At 51.2% G+C, this 16,293-nt stretch overlaps 1 protein-coding gene across 4 annotated transcripts in view; it reads left to right on the plus strand.

Moving 5' to 3' along the window:
- E2F2 (E2F transcription factor 2) overlaps window positions 1–16,293 on the plus strand; it is a 61,252-nt gene that overhangs the window by 4,702 nt on the left and 40,257 nt on the right. For 3 of the 4 annotated variants that reach the window (XR_010383938.1, XR_010383939.1, XR_010383940.1), the window contains exons 2-7: window positions 1,441–1,546; window positions 3,442–3,661; window positions 4,476–4,634; window positions 5,718–5,832; window positions 7,544–7,736; window positions 11,440–14,595. Coding sequence is in view for 1 of the 4 variants with exons in the window: in XM_010979863.3 (XP_010978165.3) it covers window positions 1,441–1,546; window positions 3,442–3,661; window positions 4,476–4,634; window positions 5,718–5,832; window positions 7,544–7,736; window positions 11,440–11,708 (1,062 nt within the window). In the remaining 3 variants the exon portion in view is untranslated. Of the gene's footprint in view, window positions 1–1,440; window positions 1,547–3,441; window positions 3,662–4,475; window positions 4,635–5,717; window positions 5,833–7,543; window positions 7,737–11,439; window positions 14,785–16,293 lie in introns of those variants that run through there. The other variant, XM_010979863.3, reaches the window with a different exon arrangement.

A 16,293-nucleotide genomic window follows, 5' to 3' on the forward strand; every position in this document is an offset into this window, starting at 1 on the left:
TATGTCCAGGTCTGGGTGGGAGTGGAAGAGAGGCTCATTGCCAGGCTCCTCAAATCAGTCCAGGAAGACTCCCTGAAGGAGGCAGGAACTGGGGGAAGAGATCTGGGACAGCAGGAAGAGCCATCACCACCTCCCACACCTGTCAGCCCAGCTGTGCTCAGCAGCGGTTAGAAGTCTCAGACCTGCTGAGCATGACCTCACCACCAAAGGTTAAAATAAGCCTCTCTCCCCATCAGCGTAGGGTGTCCGGGTGACTGGGGGAAGGGCAGAAGAAGGAAATGGTCTCAGTGACCTCCAGAATAGTTTGTCAAGGAAGAGGCCAAGATTGGATTTTTGGGAAGGGACTCTGCATTTCCTGAACACCTACTGTGTGCTGAACCACAGGCTGAGCACTTTACAAAGATTGTCTTGCTTAAATCCTTACAACGGCCCCTTGCCGTAGATCTATTCTACCCCATTTTATAGAGGAGGAAACTGAGGCTCCTCGATGTGGAGCATTTCCCCAAGTCACACAGTGAGCCCGTGAAGATTCAAGCCCAGGCCTCTGACCTATGCCCCAGTGCCCCCATGCCCCGGTGCCCCCGCCCTGCCTCTGCCCAGCCCTAACAAGGAGAGAGGCCCCTTCCGGGCCAGTGCAGCTTCTGGGCGTAATTGAGGCCGGGTGGCAGTGGGGTGGAGAGGAGCAGATGGGTCTGTGGTTTGATTTCCCCAGCAGGTGTTTCCCAAGCTTGGCGGGAACAGGGAGGGGGAGCAGGGGGACCTCAGCTGCTTGTCCTTAAGACACAGGGGAAGGATTCATTGTCTGCCCCTCTCAGCGAAGAAAGAATGGCAAATAAAGTCTATTCAGGAGGCCTGGGGCTCTTGAGCTGGAGCCCAAACATGGGGGTGGGGGATGTTTGCACTGCTTCTCATGTGGGCACCTCCCTGGGGTGTGGCACTGAGCCAGGAAGTGCCCTGGGTCTGGGTGGATGCCCAGCCCCACCCTGATAAGGGCCAGCTGTGAGGCTGTGATGGGCACTCGGTCTGGCTGGGCCAGCTGCTTCGGCAGTGGGAGGGAGGGGCTCTCCTGGGCCTGATGTGGTTTAGGCCCCACCGGCTCCTTCCTGGGAGTGGAGGGGTTGGGGGCGGGGTAGATGTAGAAGTGACCTTGGGGCCTGTTACTAAGGAACCCTGAGTTTAAAACCCAGACTGGCTTTAGTAGTCTCAAGTGCCTGGGCCCCCAAAGACGGGAGTGTTGTGTGCCCCCAGAAATAGGACTTCTTCCCCTGAGAGCTCACTTTTTGGGTCATTGAAATTTCCCTACCAGGTACAGTGCTGTTTCACCCAGGACTGGTGGTAAACTGAGGCAGGAGGTGGCTGCTGGGGGCCTCAGTGCTTTGGCCCCGGGTCGGGGGAGGAACGATGCTCAAACTCTACCTCTCTCTCCCCTCTCTCCCCAAGGCCAAAAGGAAGCTGGACCTGGAGGGGATCGGGAGGCCTGCAGTCCCTGAATTCCGGACCCCCAAGGGGAAGAGCGTTAGAGTGGATGGCCTCCCCAGCCCCAAAAGTAAGCCACGCCAATGGGGCATTTAAGGGCAGGCTCAGGAGACGGGGGTGGGGTGGGCAGGGGCAGGGGACAGCAGCCTTGTCCAAATCACCAGGACTAATATTTGTAGCACACTTTCTGGTTTACAAAGCAGTTTCCTGTGCATTCTCACTGGATCCTGCCAGGAGGTGGGATTATCCCCATTTCACTGACGAGGCAGCTGGAGACTCAGAGCGTCAGTGACTTGCCTAAGGTCACACGACTCGTCAGTGGAGTCAGGACCAGAACCCATACACACAGGTCTGGCATGGCTCCTCCCACACTATACATCGCTCTCATGATCTAAACGTGATGACTGGCATTTTATTTGGCAGCTTACTATTTTTTAAAGTTTTGAAATCACTTCGATCTGACCTTTTCTAAAAGAAATAATCCAGCTCAGAGAGTGATGGGGGCTAACCAGGGCCTTTCTCCCACATGCAGACAGGTAAATAAGTGATTGAAAGGGAAGTGAAGCTTTTTAAGATCCAGAGGCTGCACACATGGTGCCTTCCTAAAGCTAAGTTGGAGGGAATGTCTGCCTCTTGATATTTTCTGTCAATATTCCGCTTAAAGAGGGAGTTCAAGCAACTGTGTTAGGGAGGAACAATACTTTGGGGAGACAGAGACCTAATGAAGAAGGTTTGTGACTGGGTTGGAAGCATAAGGGTCTGGAATTTGGGGATCTGGGCAGGGCTCTGCCCTGACCTGACTGATCGCTCCTCTTCTGTGAACCTGAGTTGTCTCATCTGTAAAACAAGGCCCAGCTAAATCAGGAATAGCATGAAAGTTTCCTTTCCAATTGATTGCTAGAGGCTGCCCAGAGCTCTTTATTAAAGGATCCTAAGTGTGCTAATCAATCAGTAATGTCTGCCATGGGTGCAAAAATGGACAAATCAGTGTGTGTGCCGAATACTTGCCTGTATTTGTCTGTATATTAAGAGGTTCTAAAGTCCCCTTCCAGAGGAATCTGAGACTCTCTAAAACTCAGTTTCCAGAAATAGTTTGGCCACTAACTTGCTATATGACTTGCAAGTCACTAAATTGCAAAAGTCCTCTTGTGGTTTAAGATGCTGCAGCTGAGATGTGGTCTTGTGACATCGACTTCATTAAGAAAGGGACCTTTTCATGAACCTGCCACATGTGACATAATAGGACTGATTCCTCTCAGATAATCATTGGGCTACAGATAGAAAGAAAAAGCAAGTCTATACCTTAAACTTGTACAGTGCTGTATGTCAATTATATCAAAATTGGAAGGGAGAAAAAGCAAGTCTATAAACATTTTCTCAAATCCAAGCTCATTGTTCCCTCCCTACCCTAATTCCAAATTCCTGACATAATGGCAGGAAAGGGTAATGGTTAGGAAGGAAGACTCTGGAACCAGATGGTTTGGATTTAAATCCCAGCTTTGCCACTTTATAAGTGAGTGAGCTGAGCAAGTTACTTAGTCTGTCTCAGTATTCTCATCTGTAAAATGGGGATGGTTATACACCAGACTTATAGGGTGTTGTAAGGATTAAATTTGCTGTATATGGAAAGTGCTTAGAACAGTGACCTACACACAGTAAGTATTTGGTGGTGGTGTTATGGCTGCCCTGAGCTTTGGTGGAAAGGTGCAAACCAGGAGTTAGAATATTTGGTTTCCAGCCCTGACTCTACCCCCGATTGTGAGACCTTCAGCAAGTCACTTTCCCTCTCTAGGTATTGGATTCCCTGTTTGGACAGTGGTGGTGAATGACCCTCTCCCTCTCAGTGCTTTGTAAACTGGCAAGTGGGTGCTCATGTGAAGAGGGATACTTAGTGGGCCCAGGTCAATGGAAGAGGTTCCGCAGGGGGCCCTCTCTGAGCAGTGACTGAGTCCCTTTCCTCCTCAGCCCCCAAGTCCCCCGGGGAAAAGACTCGCTATGACACGTCATTGGGGCTGCTCACCAAGAAGTTCATTTACCTCCTGAGCGAGTCTGAGGATGGGGTCCTGGACCTGAACTGGGCTGCCGAGGTGCTGGATGTGCAGAAGCGCCGCATCTATGACATCACCAATGTGCTGGAGGGCATCCAGCTCATCCGCAAGAAGGCCAAGAACAACATCCAGTGGGTGTGAGTGCCTGGGTGGGGCCGACGGCACCAGGGGGCGCACATGCGCAGAACCAGAGGCAAGATCCAGAAGTTGTGAATGCGGGGGTGGGGGGAAGGGCGGGCCTGAGAGCAACATCCAATGGGCACAAGTGCTGGCGGGGAGAAGCAAGGGCAACATCCAATCCAATAGGCTTAAATGCTGGGAGTGGAGCCAATGTATTTAAGAAATGGGTGGAAGAGCAGGAGTGTGCTGAGGGAATATTAGGTAAGCATGGCGGGGACAGAGAATGATTTCTAGGACATGTAAAGGCTAAAAGGACCCCAGATTCTCTTGAGTCAGGGGTTCCAAGATTGCCCTCTCCTAACTTAGGGAAGTCCCCTGGGATCTGAGCTGTGGTTACTTTGACTCCTTTCAGCTCTGAGATATAAGTACTCCGGACCCTTTTCTCAACTCTACAGTCTTAAAGAACAGACCTGCAGCCCCTGGCGTGAACTCTAAAAGAACCCAGGCGGAGCAATCAGGACTGAAGTCGTTCCAGCTCTCTACCGTCTGGGGAAGCCTGGAGCACAGGGTAGATAGAGTTGAAAGCCCCCCCCAAAGTGGGGTCAGGCCCTGACTTGTTTCTTTTAAACCTCAAGTTCCAATCCCTGGCAGCTCCCTGGGAGCTAGGCAGGACCACTGATTTGTACAACCTAGAAGGCACCACTGTAGGCCATTTGAGTGGCCTCTTCCTGGTTTTGTCCATACCATCTGTGCAGCTTTGCACAGCAGCCCTGGGATTGGGGTCCCTGGATGTGGACTGAGACTAACGCTGGAGGAATTCTCTGTCCCCAGAGGCAGGGGACTATTTGAAGACCCCACTCGGCCGGGGAAGCAGCAGCAGCTGGGGCGGGAGCTGAAGGAGCTGATGAGCATGGAGCAGGCCTTGGACCAGCTCATCCAGAGCTGTTCTCTGAACTTCAAGCGCTTGACGGAGGACAAGGCCAACAAGAGATATCCTCTTTGGTTGGGGATAAGGGGTCCGGGAGCAGGGGAGCTGTCGTAGGCTCATAACTATCCAGAGTTGGTGCAGTACCTCCCAGCTAGGACCGACCCACCCTAGGGTTCTGGCATTTCTGTCCTTCCTTCCCTAGTGGCTTTTCCTCTCATGTCTATTGAAGTTACTTTCTCATTATAAAAATAAGACAAGTACATTTCTGTAAATCTGGAAAATGGAGAAAAGAAAGAAAGCTGCCGCCTTGACACAGCCATCGTTCCTTAATTATGCACAGGGTATGTGTTATTTAAATACAGCGTGTACCTGCTGCACATAAGGTTTTATCCTGCTCTTCTCCACTTAGTATGTTACCATAGATGGTTTTTATGTTACATATCCTTCCTATTTGGTTGATCCACATGAAATTGCTGATACTGGACCATTTTTTTTTACTTCTAAAAACAGCAGTTTCATATGGCTTAACCTCATTTTAAAGGGCTTGAGAATGTCCTACTCAGACCACTCTGATTTGTTAAGACCTGAGATGGACATTTAGATCGATTCTAGATTTCTGCCTTTATAAAAGCAACATTGTGATGAATATCTTTATGTATAGAACATTTTCCCAAGTTTTTTTATTTCCCTGGGTTAGATTCTTAGGATTGAAACGATGAGGTCAAAGAGCATAGACTTTGCAATGGCTTTTCTTACGTTTTCCTCACATTTTGACCGTGTAATTGGTATTTGGATTTACCTTTTTGGAAGGATGGTAAGCATTGTGAGAAATAGAAAGAAATAAGGCACCTTTTCCTACCTTCTCAGAGCTAATAATCTAGCTTGGCAGATGAAGCCTTTATGTAAAAAACTGATATAAGGCATTTTTTTTTTGTTTAATGATTTACACCCCCACTTGCTTTCTAAAGGGATCCAAGTTAGCTTATGATATTAAAAGAACAGGTTACAGTTTGGGGTTATTTATAAGTTGCATAAGGAATGAGAAAGAGATGTTTAGAGGCTTTGAGAGGTGGGTTAGATCTCTTCCTGGCAGGCTGGGGGTTTGAATTTTGACCAGTCACTTCCCTTGACTCTCCTGCCCCTACACTGGCCTATGTGACTTACCAGGACATCCGTGCTGTGGGCAACTTTAAGGAGCAGACGGTGATCGCTGTCAAGGCCCCTCCGCAGACAAGACTGGAAGTGCCTGACAGGAACGAGGTGAGAGGCGAGCACCTGGTGGAGAGCAGGGTTAGGAAAGTTCCGGGCAGCTCTGCAGATTCCATCCCTGGTACAGCCCAGTCCCAGTCTTCCTGGGTCCATGCTGATGGCCACAGCAAGACGATGGTCTCCGAGCCAGGGCAGAAGTGGTGGAAGCTGGATCAGGTACCAGCCTGAGAAGATGTGTATTCCTGATTTCTCCCCTCATCCCACCAGCCCCTGCGTTCCCTTGCATGTGCCCACATGTACCCACACTCAGTGGGGTTAGTACTCACAATAATCTTTTTGTGTTAACCATGCTCTCCTAGGTTAAAGACCAAAGTTCTTAACACTTGAGGCCCTCTGTGCTCTGACCTCACCAGCCTCCTCTCTCATGCTGCCCCTGTTCTGTCTTCACTGCAACCATGCTGACCTGCCTGCAGTTTCCCCACCACACTTAACTTGACCCTAGTACTAGGCCTTCTCATATGCTGTTCCCTTCAGCGAAATACTCTTCTGTCTCTGCCTGGTTTACTGCTATTCATTCTATAGGTCTCAACCTGAACATTACCTCCTCAGGAAGCCTTCCCTAATTACCCCCCAGATTTCACAACCACCTGTCCTTTTCCATCACGTTTAACCTCTGTTTGCTGAGATATATTGGTGATTACATGATTATGTTCTGCTTCGTCTATTAGAATGTAACCTCCACAAAAGCATGTTCCACCCATGAGACCCCTAGCCCAGAGTCTTATAAGGGCTCAAGAAATAATTTGTTTAATGGAAAAAAATTAACATAAATAAGGCCCTGCCATCACCTTGGAGGGGCTCAGGACCTGTGGGAAAAAGACCCAAGCAAGCAAGCAGTGATGCTCTCATTTATAGACTGAAGATATGCTTTGAGGGCCTGGAGAAAGGACAGTTGGCAGAAGAGCCCACGGGTGATGACAGTTAAGCTGAGTCCTAAAGAATGAATAGGATCAGGGGTTCGGTATAGCTCATTGGTAGAGCATGTGCTTAGCATGCACGAGGTCTTGGGTTCATTTCCCATGTGCCTCCATTAGAAGTAAGAATGATAAAATAATAATTAAAAAAAAAAGAATGAATAGGCTCTCTACCAGGTGAAGTAAGGGCAGGCAGAGGAATGGCCAGAGCTTGGGTGTGGAGACCTGAACACCAGCTAGAATGGCATGTGTGTAGTTAGTTGTGCCTTAAGCTGCGGGTATGGGGTAGGGAGGAGGCGGGTGGGAAGGCCAGGTATCCGAGTCTCTTGGTTACAAATAACAGGAAGCCAAGTCCAATTGGCTTAACTGAGAGGGCCTGGGGGGAACCAAGTGACAGGTCCAGGGGAAGATTTGGAGATCGTAGGCAAGGCTGGATGCAGATCTCAAACCCTGACTTAAAGTCGGCCTCACACTTGCCATCTCTCACTCTTCTGTTCTCTGGGCCAACTCCGTCCCCAGGTGGGCTCGCCCCTGGCTGTGGTAAAGATAGCTTTTATGATACCAGCTCAGGCCTGAGAGTAGAGGAAGAGTGATTTCCCAAAGAAAAATCAAGGCATTCTCCCTAAAAGAAGGAGGTCGAGGGTCCAGACAGATATCTACCAAATGGGGCCGGCCCCAGTGCCCAGTTCAGGAGCTGAGCTTGCTGGCATGAGTGGTGGGAGCCTCGTGATCCATGAGGAAGCGTCCGGCTGCCCAGAGCCATGACCTGGCCTCTCTCCCTTCTCCAGGAAAACCTGCAGATATATTTGAAGAGCACGCAGGGGCCTATCGAAGTCTACCTGTGCCCAGAAGAGGTGCAGGAGCCTGACAGTCCTTCCAAGGAGCCCCTCCCCTCCACCTCCACCCTCAGCCCCAGCCCTGACTCCGCTCAGCCCAGCAGCAGCACCAACCTTGGGATGACAGAACCCATGGCATCGTCAGGTAAGACCCTCTGTCCAGAGGGACAGGAGGTGGGAAGAGTGACCAGCCTTGGAGTTTCCTCTTCCATATCATCATTTGTTGAGTACCTGCCTTCTACCCAGCAGCCAGGGACACTGTCCTCCCCCGACACGTGTGCGTTGCACTTTACACTTTATAAAGCACATGCACATTCCTTGTCTCATTGGGGAAGCTGACGCTTCCATTTCTTTAACTCAAGGGTTAATAAAACTATCTGGCCTGTTTTTATATGACCCATGATCTAAGAACGATTTTCATATTTTTAAAGAACTGGGGGCTTGGGGTAGGGTGACAGAGACCGTAAATGCCCTGCAAAGCCTAAAATACTATCCAGACCTTTACAGAAACTTGCTGACCCATGATGTAACTCAGCCTTTCATTTGACACATGAATAAACTGAGGCCCAGAGAGGGCAAGTGATTTCCCTAAGGTCACACAGCAAGTTAGTGGCAGAGCTTAGACAAGAGCCCAGACTCCCAGTTCTCCTCTAGTGATTCTCCTGTGCCCCTGACCTGCTCTGGGGACCAGGGCTGTCCCTCCACCAGCCATCTGTCCCTCTGGGCACCTCCCAGTGCCTATCTCCCACCCCAGACCTGTGCCCCACCCTGTCCTCCCTCCTCTGCCTGCGCTCTGCTTCTTCGATCCACTGTCAACGTGTGCACAGCTCTCCAGAGTCAGAACCTTCGGTTGTCTTCTGAGACCTTGGGCAGAGGTGTGGGACCTACTGCATAAGCAAGGGTGAAGTTTTTACCTCAGTTATACAGGTCAAGAGCCTGAGGCCCAAGAGCAGTAGAGGCTTACAGAACAGTTGGTGGAGGGGCCAGCCCAGAACCCAGCTCTGTGCGGGGCCCACTCCCTTGCTGCCCCTCTCCACCCTTGCCACATGGCCTCTGAGTGTTATACCTGCTGAAAAGAGCAGGAGGAAGTTTTCCAGAAGGTAAACACCCACACACATGCATATATGCACATGAAGCATGTTCCGGCCCAAGGTCTGAGCGCCAGGGGCCACGTGCAAAGAGGAGGCCACTCCAGTCTTGGGACCCAGTTTCCATCCTAGTTCTGGCACCACCAGGGGAATCACTAACGCTTTGGGGCCTCAGTTTTCCTCATCTGTGATGGGAGGGGTTTGAATGGGAGTCATCTAACATCCCTCCGGGCTGTGACATTCTGAGGTAGACCTAAACGTGGCTGAGGGCACTAGAGCTGAAGTTGGGAGACTTGTTTGAGTCTGCGCCTCACCTCCTGTGACTGGGCGACTGTGGGGGAGTCGCTCTAACCTCTCTGAGCCTCTGTTTTCACATCTCTAAAATGGAGACATTGAAACTCCATGATTATTGGGTGGGTTTCAGGTGATGATACAGTGTGCATGTGACTTTTTAAAAAAGCTCATGTGAATTGAACATGTACTATGTGTGGGTTTGGAGATATTTAAGTGAATATGAGCCATTCAGGGTGTGATTGGGGCATAGATGTTATAAAGAGCAGTTCTCTTCTGGCGAGAGAGGCGGCGGGTGAGAGGGAGAGAGAAAGAAAAGAGGGAGAGACTCTCACGTGTGATATCTTAGTAGCTGCTTCCAGCAACTCAGTGAGGTGGGCCCTATTTTTCCTGGTGAGAAAACTGAAGTGCTGGGTCCTATAGCGGGTGAGAGGGGCTGTCCTCTTCCTCGCTCCCAAGCCAGGCGTCTTAACTCTGACACCTGCAGTCCTCTGCAACATTTGATTTTCTTTTTATTCAAATGCTACATTTAATTGGCTTCTTTGAGCCTCAGTTGCCTCACCTGTAAGCAGAGGTAACAACAGTGCCTCCCTCGGGGCTGCCTGAGTGTCTGAGGAGGTGAAACAGGCCTCTCCTTGAGAGCAGAGCTGGGCCGGGCAAGCCCTTAGTAAACAGGGGCTATTTTTGTTTTTTAAGAAGGGCAGCTGGCAGACCCAGCGAGGGGTCTCTGCAGACCAGCTGTTGTCTACCTGCACTTCCCATGTAAGCCTCTCAACACCTGAGGCAGGTATCATCATCCCCATTTTAGGGATGAGGAAATGGAGGCCTACAAACATTGTCCCTTGCCCAGAGTTACACTAGTGAGAGATTGCTCAGGCGGTCTGGCGTAGCAGCATGGTTGTATTTTCAAAGCAATGCTTGGTTGGTAAGGAACGACTCAAATGGTGAAATTCTGGGTGAGATTCAGAGTATATTTGGCAGCAGATATCCAGTGGTTCCACATCCCTGTGTGGGAAATTCACCTCCTTACCTCTAAATGGAAATGAGCTTGGTGTGCTGAGAAATCGGTGATGGCCAGTGTGTCTGGAGAGGTTGAGTGTGAGCAGTAGAGGCAGGTGGGAGAGAGAATAGAAAGGTATGCGGGGGCCGTCTCAGTCCTGCCTGGAACTTGGATTTTATTCTAAGCCATTTTTAAGTCAGAGCTCAGACTGCAAGGGCCAAGAGTCGAAGCAAGGTGAATGGTAAGGAGGCTCGGGCAGGGGCCTCGGTGAGAGAGGAGGGGGCTGGCGCCAGGATCAAGCGGCAGAACTGAAGAGGAATGGGCAGCTTAGAGGGCTAATCTGGCTGCAGAGCTGACTGAACTTGCTGCTGGATTGGGTGCAGGGGAGACGGCAGGATTAAAGATGGTTCTTGGGCTTTTTGGCCTAAGCAACTGAGTGGGAGGGGGTTCATTCAATACGATGGGGGAAGACGCAGGTTTGGGGGGAGATCAGGAGCTTGGTTTTGACAGGCTGAGTTCTGATGTAGCTCAGACATCCAAGCAGAGGTGAAGCAGGAGCAGTCACGCAGGAGCCCAGAGCCCCGAGGGTGGGCGTCCACTTGGGGGCAGTAGGTCTGGAGAGGGATTTAAAGCCCCAGGGCCAGCTGAGATCACCTGGGGAGAAAGAAGTGCAGCCAGAGGGGAGCATCTGAGGATAGAGCCCTGGGCTTCAGGGCTTGGAAGTTGGGAAGAAGAGAAGGAGGACCCAGGAAAGGAGACCTAGGAGAAGCAGCCAGAGATATAAGAAAGGAAACAGGAGAATCTAGTACATCTGAAGCCAAGTGAAGAAGATGTTTCAAGAAGGGTGTGAGCAACTGCATCAGATTCTGCTGGAAGGTCAAAGAGGATGAGGCCAGAGAACTGACCATTGGATTTAGCAACGCAGGGTCGTTGGTTCAGTGGCATGGTGGGGACGGAGCCCAGGTTGGAGTGGGTAGAGGAGTGAATAGTGGTGGGGAGTAGAGAGTGAGCATAGGTAACTCTTGAGAAATGCACTGTGAAAGGGAGCAGTAAAATGGGCTGGTAATTGGAGACAGTCATGAGGTCAGGGAAGGATGCTTTTTAAAGCTCGGTGTTGTTAGAGGATGTCTGTGTGTTGATGGGAATGATCTGGGAGAGTGGCAGGAAAGAGAAAATGATTTCAGGGGCCAGGGCCTTGGTGATGCCAGGGGACATAGTTGAATATAGAAGGTGGAGGTGGGTTTGGAGACAGGAGAGGGGAAGGGAGAGAGTGTGGGTGAATGAGGGCAGTTGCTGGAGCTGGTGCGGGAAAAGGAGGTGACCCTGTGCCATTAGATGCAGGGAAGGGTAGGAAAGACGGGCAGAGTACACAGCTGTCCGGGGAACTGGAGGCTGTTCTTGTTTCTGGAGATCTGACCAGAGGCTTTCGGCACCAGCATCAGGCATAACCCTTGTCTGTTTGCCTCCAGCGCCAGCACTGACGTCCCAGCAGGTCCCGCTGCCGCCCCTGCCATCCCTTGTCCCCCTGGAGGCCACCGACAGCATGCTGGAGCTGCCACACCCACTCCTGCAGCAGACCGAGGACCAGTTCCTGTCCCCCACCCTACCGTGCAGCTCCCCTCTGATCAGCTTCTCCCCGCCCTTGGATCAGGACGACTACCTGTGGGGCCTGGATGGAGGGGAGGGCATCAGTGACCTCTTCGACTCATATGACCTTGGGGACCTGCTGATTAACTGAATGGCCCTGCCTGCCCCCAGCAGTCCTGCCTGGTCTCTACCTCCTGTCAGATAGACCGACAGGCCCTTTGCCTGCACAGGACAGGGGACATGAGGGTCCCCTCAGGGTATGGGGACACCCCCTTTCCTTTCCTACCCACCCGCCGGCCGCCGCTGTCCAGGGGGATGTGGAGGATATGGGTGAGGAGCCTATCAGGGGTTGGGTCCTGTCCTTCCTAACGGGAGCTGGGCCTGGGAGGGTCCAGCCAGTCTTTTGACCTCTGACCTCTCACATGAAGGGCCACAGGGGAAGTGACCGGGTCCAAGTAGAGGCCGTGCCACTGCCTTGTGAGGGGCAGTTAGGACCCTCAACTTATCAAGAAGCACTTAATGCCTTTGTATTTATTTCAGGTTGAGTTTTGTTTGTTTGCCTTCCTTGAGTTTTAGCAGGGAGGTAGTTCTAGTTCCTAGTTATTTTTCCTCAGACAGGCCCAGCGCCGTAGCGCCGTCCACTGTCCAAGGGTAGGCCAGGGCTCCCAGGGGCCCAGGCCACCTCCCCGATTCCCCATAGCAGCAGGGGCAGGGCCTCTGAGGGCTGTCCAGCCTGCTGGAATGCTAATTGCACTTGGGCCGCCTAATGCTAGCCAGCAGGGCTGCAGGACTGCTGGTCTCCTGTGTCCCAGAGCTGGTTCCAGGGAGCCAGCCCCCGCCCAGGCGAAACAGGAGCAGACCTCATCCTACGGAATTCCTTACCTCTCCCTCCCCTTGGAATGTAAAGAACAATCCTCCGGGGAGTCAGCCCAGAAGAACCCCTGGGGAAACAGGGCAGGAACGTGGGAGCAGCTATAACCCTGCCAGGGGCACCTTTTCTCCATTGTTGCCTCTCGCTGGGACAGGAGTTGTTTTACACTGAGGACCTGGGAGGCAGAAGCAGCCCTGCCATAGACAAGAAGCTTCCAGAAAACACCTCTGGTAGCTGCAGGTATCATCCTTCCCTTTTCTGGAAGGATTTTTTTGCTGTATCTGTTGAAGGGAGTGATTTTTTAAGGGTCTCCCCTTCCCCCCCAGCTCTCACACAGACCCCCAAGGACAGAAGTGACCACGGCTTGATGGCATGTTGGTTCCTTTTGTCACAGGAGTGCTGAAGGGGTGACAGGGAAGAGAGTCTTATATTGCAGACCAGACCTTGGCAGCTAATGGGGAGATGGTTTCTGGTTTCCTCTTCAGGCTTGGGGTCCTGAGAAGGTCTTTGGCCTCATCCCCTCCCCCCAGAGGCTTGACCATCCAACATTGTCCCTGTAACTCAGCTAAGTGTGGGGGTCAGCTCTCCTCCCCAACCCAACCTGGGGTGGGGGTGCTCTGGGCTGAACCAGACTGTGCCTTCTGGAGAGAGGCAGCCAGGAGTGGTGGTCTGAGAGACCCACCACCCACCCTCAGGGAGCTTGGTTCCCTCAAGGGCTCAGCTGGGCAGCACTTTTTTTTTTTTTAAGTTTGTAGCATTAATTTGGTTTCAGATACGAGGTTGGCTCCATGGAATTGTTCCTGAGCTGATCTACTGGCATCTGAAGTTTGGAAAGTGGACTTCTTTGGGAGCGGGATCCAATATGAGTTAATGTCCAGCTGTGGACAGTCATGCTTTGTCATTTGCTCAACTTCCTGGGTCCCCAAGTTAGCACCCTCTCAGGAATGATCACAGATGCCCCGCTCTTTAAACAGTGCTAATTTTGTATGCTTTACAGAGGTGCCTTTGGTCTCCCTTCCCCAAATACTCCCACGGGCCTCATCAGAAGGCTGTTTTGAAGCCCAATGTGCCCAGGGCCAAGGGACCACCTTGGCCCTTAGGTAGGGGAAGGGGGTGCTGCCTGGGATCTGGTTTGGGGCATGTGGGGCCTGAGACGGCGGTGCTGTTGTGAGGTTTCCGCTGGGCTGCCGTTTAGCCACGCACCAGTTCTGAGGGCAGAGATAATTGATTTCTATACCTTGGACCTCTGTCTAGAGCTTTCTCCTAGAAGTAAGAGAAAAGGAAGAAGAGGCTGTCAGGACCCACCAGCAATGAATTTAATGGTGAAGTCTCGCCAGAATTTAATCTCATTCCCCAAATGCCCAGCCATAAGGCTAGACAGAAGGGCTGCCCCTTGGGCCCAAGGCCGATATCCAGGGCAGCTGCCCCTACCTCTTCCTGTTCTGTCCCCTCCATACCTGGCCTGGCCCAGGGGCTGGACCACCCAGACCAAGCCTCAGGCTCAGGGTAGGAAACATGCTGGTGCCTCTTTCTTGCCAGTGACACCTGAAACCACCCAGGTTCCATCAGGTGCTTTAAGAAGCATTTTGAGTGGAATTGCCTTCAGGGGACCGGTAAACTTTAAAACCAGAGTAGAATAAAGAACAGTTTCTTTCTGAGGTACATTATTTCTACCAGGAAATTTCCCAGCACCTCCAGCAGCGCCCCCATGTCACTCATATCCCCAGGGGCCTCCAAGGCTCAGAGGCTCCAGGGAACCCAGTAGCATTAAATTGTTCATTAGAGTTGGAGATTTGAAGAGATTTCTTAAAACCAGAGTGGTGTCCCTTCCCCACGGCCGTGCTGTGGTCTGACCTGCCCGGATGCAGGGAGGAGGAGGAGGGTGGCGTGTGTCAAAGCGGCTCTAGTGTGGTTTTGACCTTATTTTCTCTCCCTGAGTGTTCTCAGCCTCAGTTTTGTGCTATATTTAGTCTTTAGTGAGTGTGGGTGTTCCCGCGACCAAGCCTTGTGTGGCTTAAAGCGTCTGAAGCGAAAGCCTTTTGGGGTTGTTTGCAAGCAGCTTTCTGGTTCTCATCACTGTGTTCCGAGCTCCCCACCTCATCCTGGGACCCTGTTCTCCCACGGGAACCCTCAGTGACCAGAGCCCGGCCACCCTGCTGGCTCCTGGGTAAGTGAAGAAGCCTTGTATGTGGCACATGTGTCTAGAGGGAACCTGGTCCCTGTGCTGGGACTCCATACGGGTCACTTACCTCCATCCTCGTTTCTGGTTTCACCCTGGGTCCTGCCTTGATGAGCACCGTGTGAACACCCTTGTGTGGTAACGATTGGGCATTAAATGTCAACTCTGGGTGCCTTGTCTCTGTTGTGCTTTCTGAAGATCATTACCAAGTGTGAGTCTGATCCTCCCAGGTTGTGAGGGCAGGGACTCTTCTGACCAACTGACTGATTTCTCCCCGGAAACAGCCTCCCTTTCCCACACTGGCTTATTGTGCCTGAATTCTCACCAACAAGACACTTATTGGTGAGAAGTTAGCAGCACCCTGATCTAAAATGTGAGCCCTTGCCCCACCTCCATCACCTCTCACCTGAGCTGTTTCTATGGATTCCTTAATATTCTCACTGCTCCCCATCCTTCTCCATCCCCTCTGAATCAGTGGTTTTCAAAGTGGGGCCCTTAGACCGGCATTACTTGGGAACTTGTAGAAATGCGTATTCTCAGGTCCCACCCCGGACATGAATAAGAAATTCGAGGGGTGAGACCCAGAATCTGTGTCTTAATGAGTCCTCCAGGTGGTTTTAATGCAGCTGAAGTTTGAGAGCCATTCCCTCCACTAATCTGGAGAGATCCTTCTAAAACAGCTCTCATGTCACTCCTCTCCTTGATGGATGGCTCCTCCCTCCCCTCAGGAGGAAGTGCCCCTTCACTTGGCTCACCCTACCTTTCCAGCCTCACTGCCACTGCTTCCCACCACCCATAGCCACACTGGACTTCTTCGTCAGTTCCTGAAAAAACGTATTTTCCTCCTCTCCATTTCACCTGAGCAGGCTCCTGTTTATTCTTCAAGGCCCAGTTCAGATTTTTTTTTGTAGAATTTTCCTTGACGCTAATATATAACTTAAGACTTTGTACATAGATATGGTTACTTACGGGTTTTTGAATGCATGCTGTGTGCTAGGCACAAGGGAGACAGAAGTGGGTAAGAATAGCCGCTATCCTCAGGATGCTTACAAGACACAGACATATAAAAATATAATTACAAAATGATGTGACAGTTGTAGTAATATACATTATAGAAGCTGGAGGTGGAGGTGGTGGTCATTAGGGAAGGCTTCCTGGAGGAGGTGATGCCCAAATTATATCCTAAAGGGTAAACAGGAGTAGCCTGGAGTTAGGGCATATGGAGGATGGAAGACCTCCCTTCCAAGCAGAGCAATTAATGCCTTCTGTCCTGACATCCAGCAGACAAGGGTGGCATCATGGAGCACTGCCTGCTGCCCCAACTCTCCCCATTTGGAACTCTTGCCCTGGGAAAGCCTGCTGAGCCAAAGTGGTTGGCACAGACATTAAAGGCAGTAGGATCAAGGGACTAGGTCTGGGGGATCCTGTTAGACCACAGGGGATTGATTAATGAGAAGAGCCTGGAAATCAGCACCAACAAGTCAGCTTCCATGGAGGGCATGGAGACAATCCCATCCAGGTAAGCAAAGCAAGGTTTGAGGTGTGAGACATTAGCATAGATGAAGGAACAAAAATGATGCCGTTTTTTAAGCCTTTATGTGTGTCTGGATCCAGTGCCATGCTAAGTCCTTCACACATGAGAATTTCATTTCATGCTCACTTTATGAAACCTGTGTTAATATTATC

This window comes from Camelus dromedarius, chromosome 14, assembly GCF_036321535.1.
Source record: "Camelus dromedarius isolate mCamDro1 chromosome 14, mCamDro1.pat, whole genome shotgun sequence".
NCBI classification, from domain to species: Eukaryota; Metazoa; Chordata; class Mammalia; order Artiodactyla; family Camelidae; genus Camelus; species Camelus dromedarius.